At 46.5% G+C, this 13,429-nt stretch overlaps 1 protein-coding gene across 3 annotated transcripts in view; it reads left to right on the forward strand.

The window, feature by feature from the left end:
* Positions 1 to 13,429, forward strand: part of COLQ (collagen like tail subunit of asymmetric acetylcholinesterase) — a 54,915-nt gene that overhangs the window by 34,375 nt on the left and 7,111 nt on the right. For all 3 annotated transcript variants that reach the window (XM_028129474.2, XM_054729645.1, XM_008153317.3), the window contains 6 exons: positions 477 to 539; positions 1,032 to 1,058; positions 1,707 to 1,751; positions 2,704 to 2,739; positions 6,287 to 6,367; positions 10,368 to 10,473. In XM_028129474.2, coding sequence (XP_027985275.1) covers positions 477 to 539; positions 1,032 to 1,058; positions 1,707 to 1,751; positions 2,704 to 2,739; positions 6,287 to 6,367; positions 10,368 to 10,473 — 358 coding nt within the window. The remainder of the gene's footprint in view (positions 1 to 476; positions 540 to 1,031; positions 1,059 to 1,706; positions 1,752 to 2,703; positions 2,740 to 6,286; positions 6,368 to 10,367; positions 10,474 to 13,429) is intronic.

Consider the following 13,429-nt stretch of genomic DNA (forward strand, 5'->3'; position numbering starts at 1 on the left):
CAAGGGATGTCCGACTGCCCGTTTAGGCCCGATTGGCCTGATTGCCCCTAACTGCCCTCCCCTGCTGGCCTGATCACCCCCAACTGCCCTCCCTTGCAGGCCTGGCCCCTCCCAACTGCCCTCCCCTGCTGGCCTGGTCATCCCTAACTGCCCTCCCCTGCCGGCCTGGTCACCCACAACTGCCCTCCCCTGCTGGCCATCTTGTGGCGGCCATCTTGTGTCCACACGGGGGCGGCCATCTTGTGTATTGGAGTGATGGTCAATTTGCATATTAGGATTTTATTATATAGGATACCAGAATGAAGTGTGGAGAATTGGGCCCCTGGGAGTAAGCAAAGGAGTATTTGGGGTCCTCAGATTCACAAGCTAGCCCCGATGTCCCAGTTCCTTTCTGATCTTGCCCATGACTTCTTAGTTCAGTTTTTCTAGGAAATGTCACTAGAGGTCTTTTTTTTCCCTCCTTCTGATTTCCATAGGGCGAAAAAGGTGACCTGGGTCTGATGGGCTTACCAGGGTCAAGAGGACCAATGGGCTCCAAGGTCAGTGTGTTGGTCCAGATGGATGTTCTCAGGTCTTCTCACTAAGGCTCTGGAGCAGCTGTTATCTATAAAGATGGGAACTGGGTGTGGCTGCCATCCTGGGCAAGGTGATGTCACAGATGTTGGACAGCCCAGTGCCAATGTGCTTGTCTTTACCAGCCTTTGGGGGACACCAGGGCTGGGATGCAGGGGCATAAAGATGCCATTCCTGCTGTTCTCCTGGGCAGCAAGGGTCAAGCCTCAGGACAACAAAACAGATGGAAATCTTTGTTCAGGCCTTTGGGGGTGGTGATAAGAAAAGCAGCATTCTTTTTAGGCCTGATGTAAACACAATCCCAAGGGACTTCTTGGTATTGAATGCTGCAGCCCCCACTAAACTTGCAGTGCAGTGAGGCATATCTCACCACCACATTCAGGGATTCTGTCCACTCTCACACCAAACCCAATGGTCCGACAAGGCTGATTGTAAATATATCTTCTGCTTTCTTTTAGGGCTACCCCGGATCCAGAGGGGAAAAGGTTAGTGCTTCTCTCTCCCAGCTTCCCAGAGCCTGGTCTGGGCTAGTGGCTCCGGGGCCAGTGAGGATGGGCCCAGGTCTCTCTTCAATCAGTGACTGCAGTGACCTTGCCTCAATATTCCTCATCTTTCATCAGTGGGCTGAGAGAAGTGAGGGGCCCCTGAGCAGGGCAGGCAGCTTAGGGAGGAGCTCCCAGTGAAGGCCGAGGCCCTCATATGGAGCAGATGAGCACTGAAGCTGTGCCAGATGGAGAATGAACGCAGCTTGTATGATGTGCTGGAGCAAGATGGCAGATGTGTGTCTTTAGACCAAGCTATCACCACACAACCTTCTTATCTGTCAAAAACAAAAAAAAAACAACAGAAAACCCAGCCAGAACCTGGGGACAAATTTCCTATAGAAAGGGAGAGGTTCTGGGACCCAGAATCTTCTGTGCCTTATCCTTTATTAATGCAGGAGGTATTTGGGGTCCAAATAGAAGGTAAATCACAAAGCATTTCTTCCCTGGGAAGGGCATGTAATCTCTGAGCCTGTTTCTTTGCCTGTGAAATAGGGTATTAGCATAGGATAGGGAGTTATTAGTTTAAAATGCTCCAATTTTTCTCCCATGGTATTAACTAATGTACTCTCTCCTGTGGTTTTCTCTTAGGGATCCAGAGGTGAAAGGGGTGACTTGGGTCCCAAAGGAGAAAAGGTAATGGCTATTGCATAGAAATGATCAAATACAATGGAAGTGGTGACCCTTGCCTATCCCCATCTTGTGGGCGGACTGACTAACTGGCTGGCTGTCTGACTGGCTAACTGCTTGACTGTTTGTCTATCTGTCTGACTAGCTGACTGACTGACTGACTGACTGTCTGACTGACTGGCTGTGGTTGGCTGGTTGGCTGTGACTGACTGGCTGGCTGACTGACAGGCTGGCTATCTGTCTAAATGGCTATCTGTCTAACTGGCTATCTGTCTAACTGGCTGGCTATCTGTCTAACTGGCTGACTGACTGACTGGCTATCTATCTCTCTGTCTGACTAGCTGACTGGCTGACTATCTGTCTGACTGGCTATGGCTGGCTGGTTGGCTGTGACTGACTGGCTGTGACTGACTGACTGGCTGGCTGACTGACAGGGTGGCTATCTGTCTAACTGACTATCGGTCTAACTGGTTATTTATCTAACTGGCTGTCTGTCTAACTGGCTATCTGTCTTAACTGGCTGTCTTTCAAACTGGCTGTCTGTCTAACTGGCTGTCTGTCTAACTGGCTATCTGTCTAACTGGCTATCTGTCTAACTGGCTGTCTGTCTAACTGGCTGACTGACTGACTGACTGTCTATCTGTCTAACTATCTGACTATATGACTGTCTATCTGTCTGACTGACTATCTGACTGGCTGGCTGGTTGGCTGTGACTGACTGACTGGCTGGCTGGCTGACAGGCTGGCTATCTGTCTAAATGGCTGACTGGCTATCTGTCTGTCTGTCTGACTAGATGACTGGCTGACTGGCTGTCTATGTATCTGTCTGATTAGTTGGCTGGCTGGCTGGCTGGCTGGCTGACAAGGCTCTATCTTGAAAATGGCTGACTAAGCTCTTCCACAGCCCTCTCAAGAGTTATTCAGAGGCAATCACTATTATTTGTTGTTTTCTTCACAGGGTTTCCCAGGATTTCCTGGAATGTTGGGGCAGAAAGTAAGTACCTACAAGTAGTAAAAAATAGAAGTAGAAAAATAGACCATCCAAGTACAACAAAAAGAGGCCTGTCTCTCTGTTCATGAGGCAGGAAAAGTAGGTCTCGCTATGGAAGATTCTGGTTTGAAAGGGGAGCAAGTTGCTGAACATATAGGTGAGAGGTCTGAGACCTCCTCCAGGTCAGTGGGAGGGCAAGGACACCCCCCTGATGGACAGAGGCCCTACTTTGTACTTGCTGCCCCTTAGAGGGCTGTGGTGATGTTCAAAGGCAGAGAGCTTTGTGACAAGGGACTCGGGTCTGAACTGTAGTGGTCAAAAGGTCCCAGTGGGAGGTGCAGGCTTCTCTGGCTAATGCAACTGCCAACTACACCCAGCTCAGCACTTCTTCAGGGAGGCTCATATACTGCTACAGGTAGGCAGAGTTATTTCAGTTGGTGATAGCAAGCAATTTTTATTTGCTAGTTAAACTTTTTATTTAAATAGTTAAATATTTAGTGGGGTTTCATGAATATCTTGCCTGGGACAAGGATTAATAAAAAAAGGAGTTAATTCAGTAGACTTAAATAGAAAATATTGAGTAAATAAGAATAACACTATGTGAAGATATGACAAAAACTATGAAGGTGACAATTGACAGAATTAAAAAAAAAACTTTTCCTTAGGGTTAAGGTCTAGGGAAGAAGAATGGGGAGGGTGGTGAGGGGAGGTGTCAGAGAATGAAGAGAGAGTGCACAGATGGCCACGGAGAACACCCCTAATCTGCCCCGTAGCAGTGGGTCCTCATTCTGTGAGGCACTGATGTGGGAAATTGTTATTTTAACCTTGGCCTCAGAGTACAGTGTTCTTCAAACATACCAATGAGATGCTTTCTTAAAATTCTAAACTTTTTCTCAAGTTCACCTTGAAGTTTTATTTTCCAAACTTGAATAAACAAATTTTTATCTGATTTTCTCCAGTCAGTAGAGTATCCTATATAATAAAAGCCTAATATGCAAATTGACCAAACGGCAGAACAACAGACAGGTCGGTGGGCAGTGCTAGGCCAGCCAAGGCAGGTGCCAGCGGGCAGACAGAGGGGACGGCGATTGGGGGATGGCTGTGACCAGCGGCAGCAGTGGAGCAATGGGCGGGGCCTGAGATGCCCCTGGTGGTCAGTGCGCTCCCACAGGGGGAGCACCACTTAGCCATAAGCCGGGCTGAAGGCTGGCGAGCGCAGTGGCGGTGGCGGGAGCCTCTCCCACCTTTGCGGCAGCGCTAAGGATGTCCGACTGCAGCTTAAGCTGTCAGTCGGACATCCCCCAAGGGTTTCCAAACTGCAAGAGGGTGCAGGCTGAGCTGAGGGACACCCCCGAGTGCATGGATTTTCGTGCATCGGGTCTCTAGTATTTAAATAATTTCAGTCATCTGATATTAATTTATTATCATTTATCACTGCCTTAAGCTGTCAAAAAATGTCTTCTGCTACCCAAATGGGGTATTGGGTTAAAAACAGAGTAAGTAAATGAGCAAATTAAAGGAAACATTAAAAGAGAAAAATGATTTAAAAAATTTTTTTTTTGATTTCAGAGAGGAAGAGAGAGGGGGAAAGAGATAAAAATATCAATGATGAGAGAGAATCATTGATTGGCTGCTTCCTGCACACCCCACACCGGGGATCTGCAACCTGGATATGTGTCCGGGACCCTTCAGTCCGCAGGCCAACGCTCTACCCACTGAGTCAAACCGCCTAGAGCGAGAAAAAATGATTTTAGTTGAAAATATTTAGGCTAGGCTTTCATTCAGTGCAACAGTGAGCATCAAAGAATAATCCATTACTGAAAAATTAAAGATGACAGTTTCTCTGGTCTCTGCTCCACTTACTAGACTTGCCATCAGGAGTTCTATTCCCCTTTAGGGCAGGCTGCTTTAAGACAGAGCAGATATGATAACCATAATTAGGTCAGAGGAGAGAAATTAGATTAAGTGAGTACTGGCTGCTTCCAGTTGATGAAGAGAAGGGCCACACTTCCTTTGGATAGTCTTTTTAAAAAAATTATGCTGCCCTGGCTGGTTTGGCTCAGTGGACTGAAGGGTTCTGGGTTCGATTCTGGTCAAGGGTACAAGTCCGGGTTGTGGGCTTAATCCCCAGTGCAGAAGGTGGCTGTTCGATGATTCTCTCTCGTCATTGTTGTTTCTATCTCTCTCTCCCTCTCCCTTCCTTTCTGAAATCAATAACTTAAAAAAAAAAAAGTTATGCTGTTCATACTGCTGTTTTCTCCTAGCCAAGCAAGGCACTCCTCGGTCCCTGCTAAACAGCCATGGAAAATAGTGCAAACATCTCCATGGTCACATAGAATCCATCTATCCTCTCACACTCTCACTGCCCAGCATCCCGAAGGACATGGCAGGTTGGAAAGAAATCACAGGTTTAAGGACAATCTTGGTGAGGCAAGATGTTGGTAGCTTGGGTCAAGACAAATTCATTACATTGGCTGAGCCAACAAATAATTTCAGAGGTTTCTGCTTGATCCTTGCTTTATATTGGTATTCCCTGGAATTTTTCATGTGTTATACCTCCCCTGACTTCCATGTGAACAGTCATCTGGTGTTTACTGTCTCCTCTGAGTGTCTGGGCAGCTCTTCATGGATACTGGCTGCTAACAGACACTCTTGTGGTTGCAATTGCTAAATGTAGCTTGTTGGTGGTGCATTCTGGGCTGTAGAGGGATTCCTGGAACAATTATGGGAGCAATGCCCTGTGGTTCATGATCTAAAGAAACAGCAAGAGGACCTGGGATCCTAGAAGACCATGGGGAAGAAGAGAGAAACTAAAATGGAGAACAAAAGGTTGGCCTTAAACTATAGAATTAGGGCAATTGGTGCATTTGGTCTGATGCTTCAAAATAGGGCTTTTCAATTAGGAATATTGTTTGCATTGCTTCCCATGCCTTTTACAATAATTGCATTGAGTATTTGAACATATGTCTCCCCACAAACAGTTTTCATCTAAATCAAATGGAAGTGAACTGGAACTCAAACCATTTTTTACTGAAGAGTGGGGAATGTACAACCCTAGTAAAGGTCATTACATGAGCAGAAACTTCCCAAAGATGATAGTTGTCAAAACTGTGTTTAATCATTAAAAAACCCATAGATTTGACTTTGCGCTAAAAACAAAACACAACATAAAATTCAATTAAAAGAGAAAGTGTTTCCCCCCAATAGCTTATGGCGTCACAGGCACACTTGTGACTGAAATACAGCACCTCTATTGTTGGCCATTCTGGATGGTGATTTGGGACACTAAAATGTGTGCTACCTGGCAGCTGTCTCTCTTAGATAACAAATCACCCGCCCAGGATAACCTCCTTTCCTTCCTGGTCCATGAAAAACCTACCTACCTTTCACATGACCTCATCACTCTTCCAGTTTCCCAGAGCAGCCCACCTGGAAAAGATCTGGGCTGATCTAGTAGACGGCCTTTGTGGCCAGGGATTGGGTAGACCTGCAGGGAAGGGCCTGCTCCACATGCCCTAATTCCTCTCTTGCTTCTCTTTTTTCTTTCCAGGGTGAAATGGGTCCAAAGGGTGAGCCTGGGATAGCAGGACACCGGGGACCCACAGGAAGACCAGGAAAACGAGGCAAGCAGGTAAGGATCCGGGGCTTACCAGACCCCTGCAGTCAGACCTCCTTACCTGGGGAGGTGGTGTGGAGAGGCGTGCCAGTGTGGTCAATCAGAGATATCCCTTAAACCCAGTCTTCAGCTTCCTCTGGCTCTCGGGCAGAAGCTGCACCACTTTAGCCATAGTTTGAGTGGATGGGATAGGATGCTGTGTTCCCACTGTTTCCAAGGCTAGAGCGAGAGTGGATCTTTGGTTCATGAGAACAGGTCTACCTTAACCAAAGCAACTGGGAGTGGAAAGCAGATCTGGTCCTTTACCCAGAAAACCTGCTTTTTACCTCATGCCCCAGACACAAATGGAGTCTTGGAGAACAGCCCAGATATTTCCCTGCTCTTGAAGATCTTTTGGTTCTCAACGGTAGGGTGGTTCCCACTCCCCTCCACTCAGGATCCCAGTTTGTAAGTGACCTTCTTTATTGGCACTGTTAAGGGTTTAGGAAAATTTTTCATTCTGAACTCCCTCTGGTCAGCAGGCTCTTGTGTCAGCCCATGTGAAATGAGATAACAAAGCAAGAGGAAGGTGCAGTTGGCTTGTCTGGCTGTGGAGCTGTCTGTCCTGAGTGCGTTAGAGAAACCTCTCATCTTAGCTCTAACAGACAGACATTCTTGAAAGATGTGCCTCTTCACTTTTTAGGCCATAGTTTGTTTGGTTTTTGTCTCCTTTCCCATTTAAATGTAATATATGATTATCATAGGAAACTTGGAAAATTCCACCCATGAACCAAGAGGTCGCTGGTTCGATTCCCAGTCAGGACACATGCCCGGGTTGTAGGCTTGATCCCCAGTAGGGGGCAGGCAAGAGGCAGCTGATCAGTGTTCTGCTCTCACATCACATCCATGTTTCTATCTCTCTCTTCTTTCTCCCTCTCCTTTCCTCTCTCTGGAAAAGTCAATACAAACATATTTTTAAAAAACGATCTAACACCCAGGTATAACCATGTAACCACTTTGGTATATTTTCTTTCCAGTATTAATTCTTTTGTGAACTTTCCAGTCATTTGTTTCTTTTCTATCCAATATATAGTTATTGTATCCTAAATTTTTAACTTAAAATCATAATATATGCATTTTTACTCATTGCTATTCATTAAACATTTAAACATCTTTTTAAAATGTCTGCACTAGAGCTTAGTAAATGAGTAAGACTGCTTAGACAAGAGAGGCCTAACCAAATTACATATGATGTCGAGAAGTGAACATCTTTGGGCCATAGTTGTAGCTCCAAGTGTGTCTCTCATTGTCCCCAGTGTCTAGGCCTTACTTCCCAAAGACTCTGAAATAAGTGATCTGGTGTGAGGCTTCAGCATGGGTTGGTGTTTGTTTAAAGCTCCCCACATGATTCTAATATGTAGCCAGGGCTCAGAACATGATAACATATGAAGCCAATTCTGATCTTTTCCAAGTGAACTTAGCAACGATACAGTCTCCAACCCAAATAATTCAGATTTCACAATAACTTTGGAAGTCACAATATTTCAGTTCAGTTTTCAAAGTTTTACAATGGGTAGCATGGCCGTGCCTTCACAATGCTGTCACAGATTCCAATTTCATGAAAACTAGGCTCAGAAAAAGAAAAAAAGGAGACATCTTCCTTCCTTTCTTTCTTGTTTTAAAGATCACTTTCTCCTTTTCTGCTGACTTCCATTCATAATATTCTACACTGGGGTTCAAGCAGACTTGTGCCTTCTGTCATCTAGTTCTTTACCTGGGCAGTGTTTATCTTTTCCTGGTAAGGGCTGAAGCCAAGAAGTTGAAAATGATTACAACTCCCCCAGTGCCATGTCTAGAAGCTCAGATAAGTTAGGGGAATAAGATCTTCCTTTCCATGAGGAGTTTTCTCCAGACCCTCCGTGCCTGTCTAGTCAGCAGACACTTGAGTTGTAAGCTTTGGGGGCCTGCCATGGTACTTCCTATTTATCGGAATTAATTTGCTAGCAGAGGGTCTTATCTACCAAGCGTCCATTGGGCCAGTCGTGCTGAGTTTCTGGAGGTTATTGTATGTCAATCAAAACTCTAGAATCAGAAATCCAGAAGAGACTTTAGGAAATTAGAATTTCAGAACCAGGGGATTGTAGTGATCACCCAATTCAATCCCCTTAGCGTAGTCACAGGAAACTGGGGGCTGGAGAAGTGGAATGACCTGCCCAGACCCCTAAGCTAAGCCAGCTTCCATGCCAGAGTTAGAGTTTGGAGAGTTGAGACCAGCTTTCCCTACATCACATCTCTCATCACTTCCATGCTTCAGGACTTGCCTTCAGGCAGGCCCAGAAAAGCAGCCCTGATCCCATTATGCACATCTGCAATTAAGGAGACAGGCTTCCTCCCTGGAGAAACATCACCAAACTTTGTGACAATAAAGGAATGAATGCTTTTCCTGGAAAGCGTGGCTCCTGAGTCCTGCTCATAGAGACATGGCTGGTTCTGAGAGGACGACTGATGAGCAGAATATTCCATTACTGCTGGTGTCAGAGTCAAGGAGCGTTTCCAGCTCCTTCACTGTGGCACTTCCTGTGCTCAGAGCCAGCTGACTGGCTGCTAGAACAACAAGCCTTAACTGCAGCTATATTAGGACAGTGTGACTTCCTTTGCCATTCTGGGACCCATCTTGGTTACCTCATGGCATGCTTCAGCTTGGGCTAAGGCTTAAGACTCCCCCCGTCAGGATGGAATTAGAAACAAACTCTGACCCCCCCCGAGTCCCACAGTAAGAGTTTAAGAACTCCTGGGACATTGCTGAGAGAGCCCCCAGGGCCATGTGGACAAGGAGGCAGGTTACATGTCACCTTTGTGATTGGATAGAAGTGCCCGGCATGCCTGCTGCCCAGACTTGGGGAGGATTACATTTCATCAGGTGGCCAGCCTGCCAAGGCACAAATGTGGAAAGGGGACCCAGCCAAAGATGTCAGGCATCCATCACTGTCCTGGTTAAGCCCAGGGCAAGAGTGAACAATGAGCACACTGCTTGTGAAGAACCCACAGGCCTTGGTTTCTGAGTCATTCCTAAGGGCAGCTCTGAGGGGGAAATCTTTGCTCTTGGCCCTCCCAGAGTGGGCAGCACTGCAGGTGTGTCTCTCTTTAAGAAATCAGGACCTGTCTGTGTGAGAAAGATGAAACCAAGCCAGTTGCTGTGATAACCAGCTATGATAATCAGCTATGGTAATCTACATAGTCCTTGGTTCTGTACAAACTCCTTTTTTACTTCTAAGATCTTTGTTAGCCTCACAACAAACCCATGCAGGTATATATTTACTGGCCCATTTTACAGATGAGAAAACTAAGGCACAAAGCAATAACATGAGTTACCCAGGGTCTCATGGCCAAGGTGAAAACCCAAATCTTTGACTTCCCCTTTGAGATTTCAGCTTCTTCCTCCTCCCTTATTTGATCTGGGAAAGGAGGTGAACAAAACAGCTTCACACCCATAGGGAGCTGATGTCTCATGGGGAGACATTGATGAAATGATCACAACAATAATTGCATAGTTATGATCTAAGATAAATGTTATGGGTCTTTATCCTGAGGCCAGTGGGTAGCCATCGGGTGGAAACAGCTCCTGTAATAAAATAGAAATGCTCCTGATGAGTAGGCAGGTGGCCTGAGTGCTAGGCCGTTTTGCTGCCTTGCTGCCAGGTGACTTGCAGTAATTCCTGCTCCTTTCTGAGCCTCTATTTCCTCATCTGCCCAGTGAGGGGAGAGGGTTAGATTGTTGTGTTCCCCCCCCCCCCCAGCTGTTATGTGTCATGTTTCTAGGACAGAACAAAAATTAATGTCTGCAAACTTGCCACCATCACTATCTCAAATGTCGCTTGCCCTGAGTTATTTTGGAGCTTGGTGGTCAAGATGTCTGAGGTTGCATCCTGCCTTGGGCTCTTGCTCCAAAGTGCAGGGTGGCCCCTGATTTAGAAATAAATGGGAAGGAAGTTGGTCATGCCATCCTTTCATAACAGGCTCCGCCTTTCTCTCTCAGGGGCAGAAGGGAGATGGTGGAATTATGGGCCCACCAGGCAAGCCTGGGCCTTCTGGTCAACCTGGCCGTCAGGGTCCCCCAGGCCCTCCAGGTCCCCCATCCACAGGTAAGAGCTACACTGCTTTACTTGACCTATAATGTCGCACTCCTGGCCAGCCTCCCAGAGAGAGCACAAGGAGATGCCAGCAGAGGCCTGCCTGGTGTTTTGAGTTAGAACTGCTAGAGAAACTTCAATATATTTATAATTTCTCCACATTTGGGCTCATTCAACTTTTACACAAGGAAGACAAACATTGTTCTGGCTTTGTTTTTAGCATTTTAGAGAACAAATAGAGGAGAGAAAAAATTACATTGATGATGTCATTTATACATAAGTGAAAAATAATGCACATATTTCATCAATAACACCTTTTACTAGAAAACCGTTTGATGCTTCTAAGCAATTCTCTTAAACCTGGAAGTAAAGATAACATCGTAAAATTTTCCATCGTACACAGTGTTAGGAAAGAGTCATTATGGATTTGCATCGAATATAGAAAGAAACGATAAAAAGAAATCAGAGTCATTTGTGAGGTCATAGGTACTCTGCTACCTTGTTTTACTTTGTTTAATATGATAAGCTAAGCCCTTGATTTAGTTTGTTCTCATCAGCTCAAAAGCACATTGTATAAGCACAGCATCTCTATTTCCAAGAAGACTGTTAACTGATTGAGCAACATTCTTTGTCCTGTTATACAAAAGGAATCAAAACAATTTTTGTTCCAATTTTTTCCTTAAGAAAATGAAGACAAAATTCCACAGTGCACTCCCTTTTTCTTTCTCCCCCCCCCCCCACACCCCACCCCCCGTGCTTATGGAAATATATTTGCAACCACATCATGGGATGATCAAGAAATGTCATATTTTGTTAGATCCTTTAAACCAAATTAAAGCTGGTTCTGAAACTCCAGTCTGCCAGAATGCCAGGAAAATTCAATCTTAGACTTTATTGAGGTTCTCTCCACTTCTCCAACTGCCACAAAAGAATTGGGTAAAGATCCTGGGAAATTATGGCAGAAAGACAGCAGGGGAGATCCCTCCAGCCTTTTATGTGCCCTGTTTACCTCTGAAATGCCTGTTGCCTGAGGCCACGTGGTCCGTGGGTGCCTGTGACTGCCATCTCACGCCATGCTCAGGCATTAGAACATCTCCAAGGCTGGGAATCCTGGTCCCTATGGTTCACTTCCCACGGAGTGCTCACAGCCATTCCTTCTGAGACCTTATCTCTTCTCCAGGATACTGGGGAGGGGATACCTGTTCTCTCCAGGCCTGTGAGGATCCCTCCTCTTCCAATCTTTAGCCCCCTCTCTCCTCACACTTCATACACTACCACCCTCTTAGGAGCTTTTCTCTTCTGAGAACAGAAGGCAGAAGTTTTCAAATAGTACCAACAAGTTATCTTGTCACATCTACTTCTATTTGTTAAGGGAGCTGGATTTGAGATGCAGCCTAGGCCCTGTGTCCATGCCCTATGATCTGTTTCCTTGCATTGACTAGATGATCCAGATGGAGGTCCTTCCAACTCATCTTTCTTCTGCCTAACATTCCCCTTGAGCCTCATGACTATGAGCTGCCAGGGACAGAGAGCTCAACCTGAAGCCTGGGTTTTGCCTTTGGAAGAGACTCTCTTAGACCTTGGGGCATTTAGGGGCCACAAAGGAACATGAGGGGGGCGGCGTTGTGCGGATGTATAAAGAGGTCCTTAGCATATGCAGACCTTAATGTATGCATCCATTTGTAAAGGCCAGCCCTCATCTAAGTTGAATTCCTTTCTTCCTTGGGCCTGGATTGGGTGAGAAGGGCAGGGCTTGGAGACCAGCAGCAGCTCACTCAGATGCCCACTCTTTTGTCTTGTCAGTCTCTGGTGGATTTCAACCTCATCCCTTTAGTAGGCCATTGTAGCCTTGTTTTCTCTCCTTGGTTTCCTGGCTCCTTCTCACTCAGCTGGGGATGCTCATGTCCCCTTTCCCTCCACCTTCCCATCCTCTGCCAGGTACCTCCAGCAGATGCCCTGCTCTCTGCAGAGCTGGAGCATACTTCTGCAGTCTGTCTGGGTCCCTGTGGCCTAAAATGACTTTCCTGTCATCCTCTGGGTCACCCAACAAAATCCTCTCATTCCTTCAAAGTCCTCTCTTCAGTAAGGACTTCTTGGTCCTTAATGGATAGTTCTCCTTTCCCCGCTGCCCCAGTCACACATTGCCTCCCTGCTATTGCCCCTGGCTCCCCAGTCACAAATTGCCTTCCTGCTATTGCCCCCAATTCCCCAGTCACACATTGCCTCTGCTGTTGCCCTCCACTGGTAACTGTTTTTTGCAGATGTGTTTCACCTTCCTTCTAGGTGGCAAGTCCTTGAGGCAGGATCTGTGGCTGAGTCAGCTTCACATCCCCATGGCACCTGGCAAGTGGTATGGGTGGAGCTGGTCCCCACAGGTGCTCACTGGGCTACATTGGCTCTCAGTCTGTCCCACCTGGGTATTGCAGAGCAGGGTGCTGGCCATCTCTTTGGACTGATGTCCCCTCCTGTGCCTTCCTTTAAGTCACTTCCTTTCTGGGAGCTTCCCACAGTGAGAGGATAAATAATTCTCAGAAGAAAATGGGGCAATAATCCTGCTGTTTAGAAAAGTTTTTTTGGGGGTGGGAGAGAAGAGAAGGGAGGAATTCAATGGAGGCTTTCCCTGTGTCTGGGACCCATTGGATAGTCATCAGGAGTTGAACCAGGCCCCCATAGTGATTCCTGAGCCTACATTTGAAAATCTGATAAAAGTCCCAAACCCACTCTCAGGGGGGAAAAATCTGTCTTCCCCAAGATGCTTCACACTACTTCCAAGAGTCCCAGAACTCTTGCCTCAAATCCATCTGGGGATATCATCAGGAAAACTCTCCTGGGCTAGTGCAACCCTCCCTTTACAGATAAGAACTATGAGCCTGAGAGAGGTGTCTTCCCCAAGTTCACAGAGCTGACCGGTGGCCACATCTGGACCAGAATGTCCATGACTCCTGGGTCTGAGACTTTCCCACTCAGC

The sequence above is a fragment of the Eptesicus fuscus genome, chromosome 18, assembly GCF_027574615.1.
Source record: "Eptesicus fuscus isolate TK198812 chromosome 18, DD_ASM_mEF_20220401, whole genome shotgun sequence".
Lineage (NCBI taxonomy): Eukaryota > Metazoa > Chordata > Mammalia > Chiroptera > Vespertilionidae > Eptesicus > Eptesicus fuscus.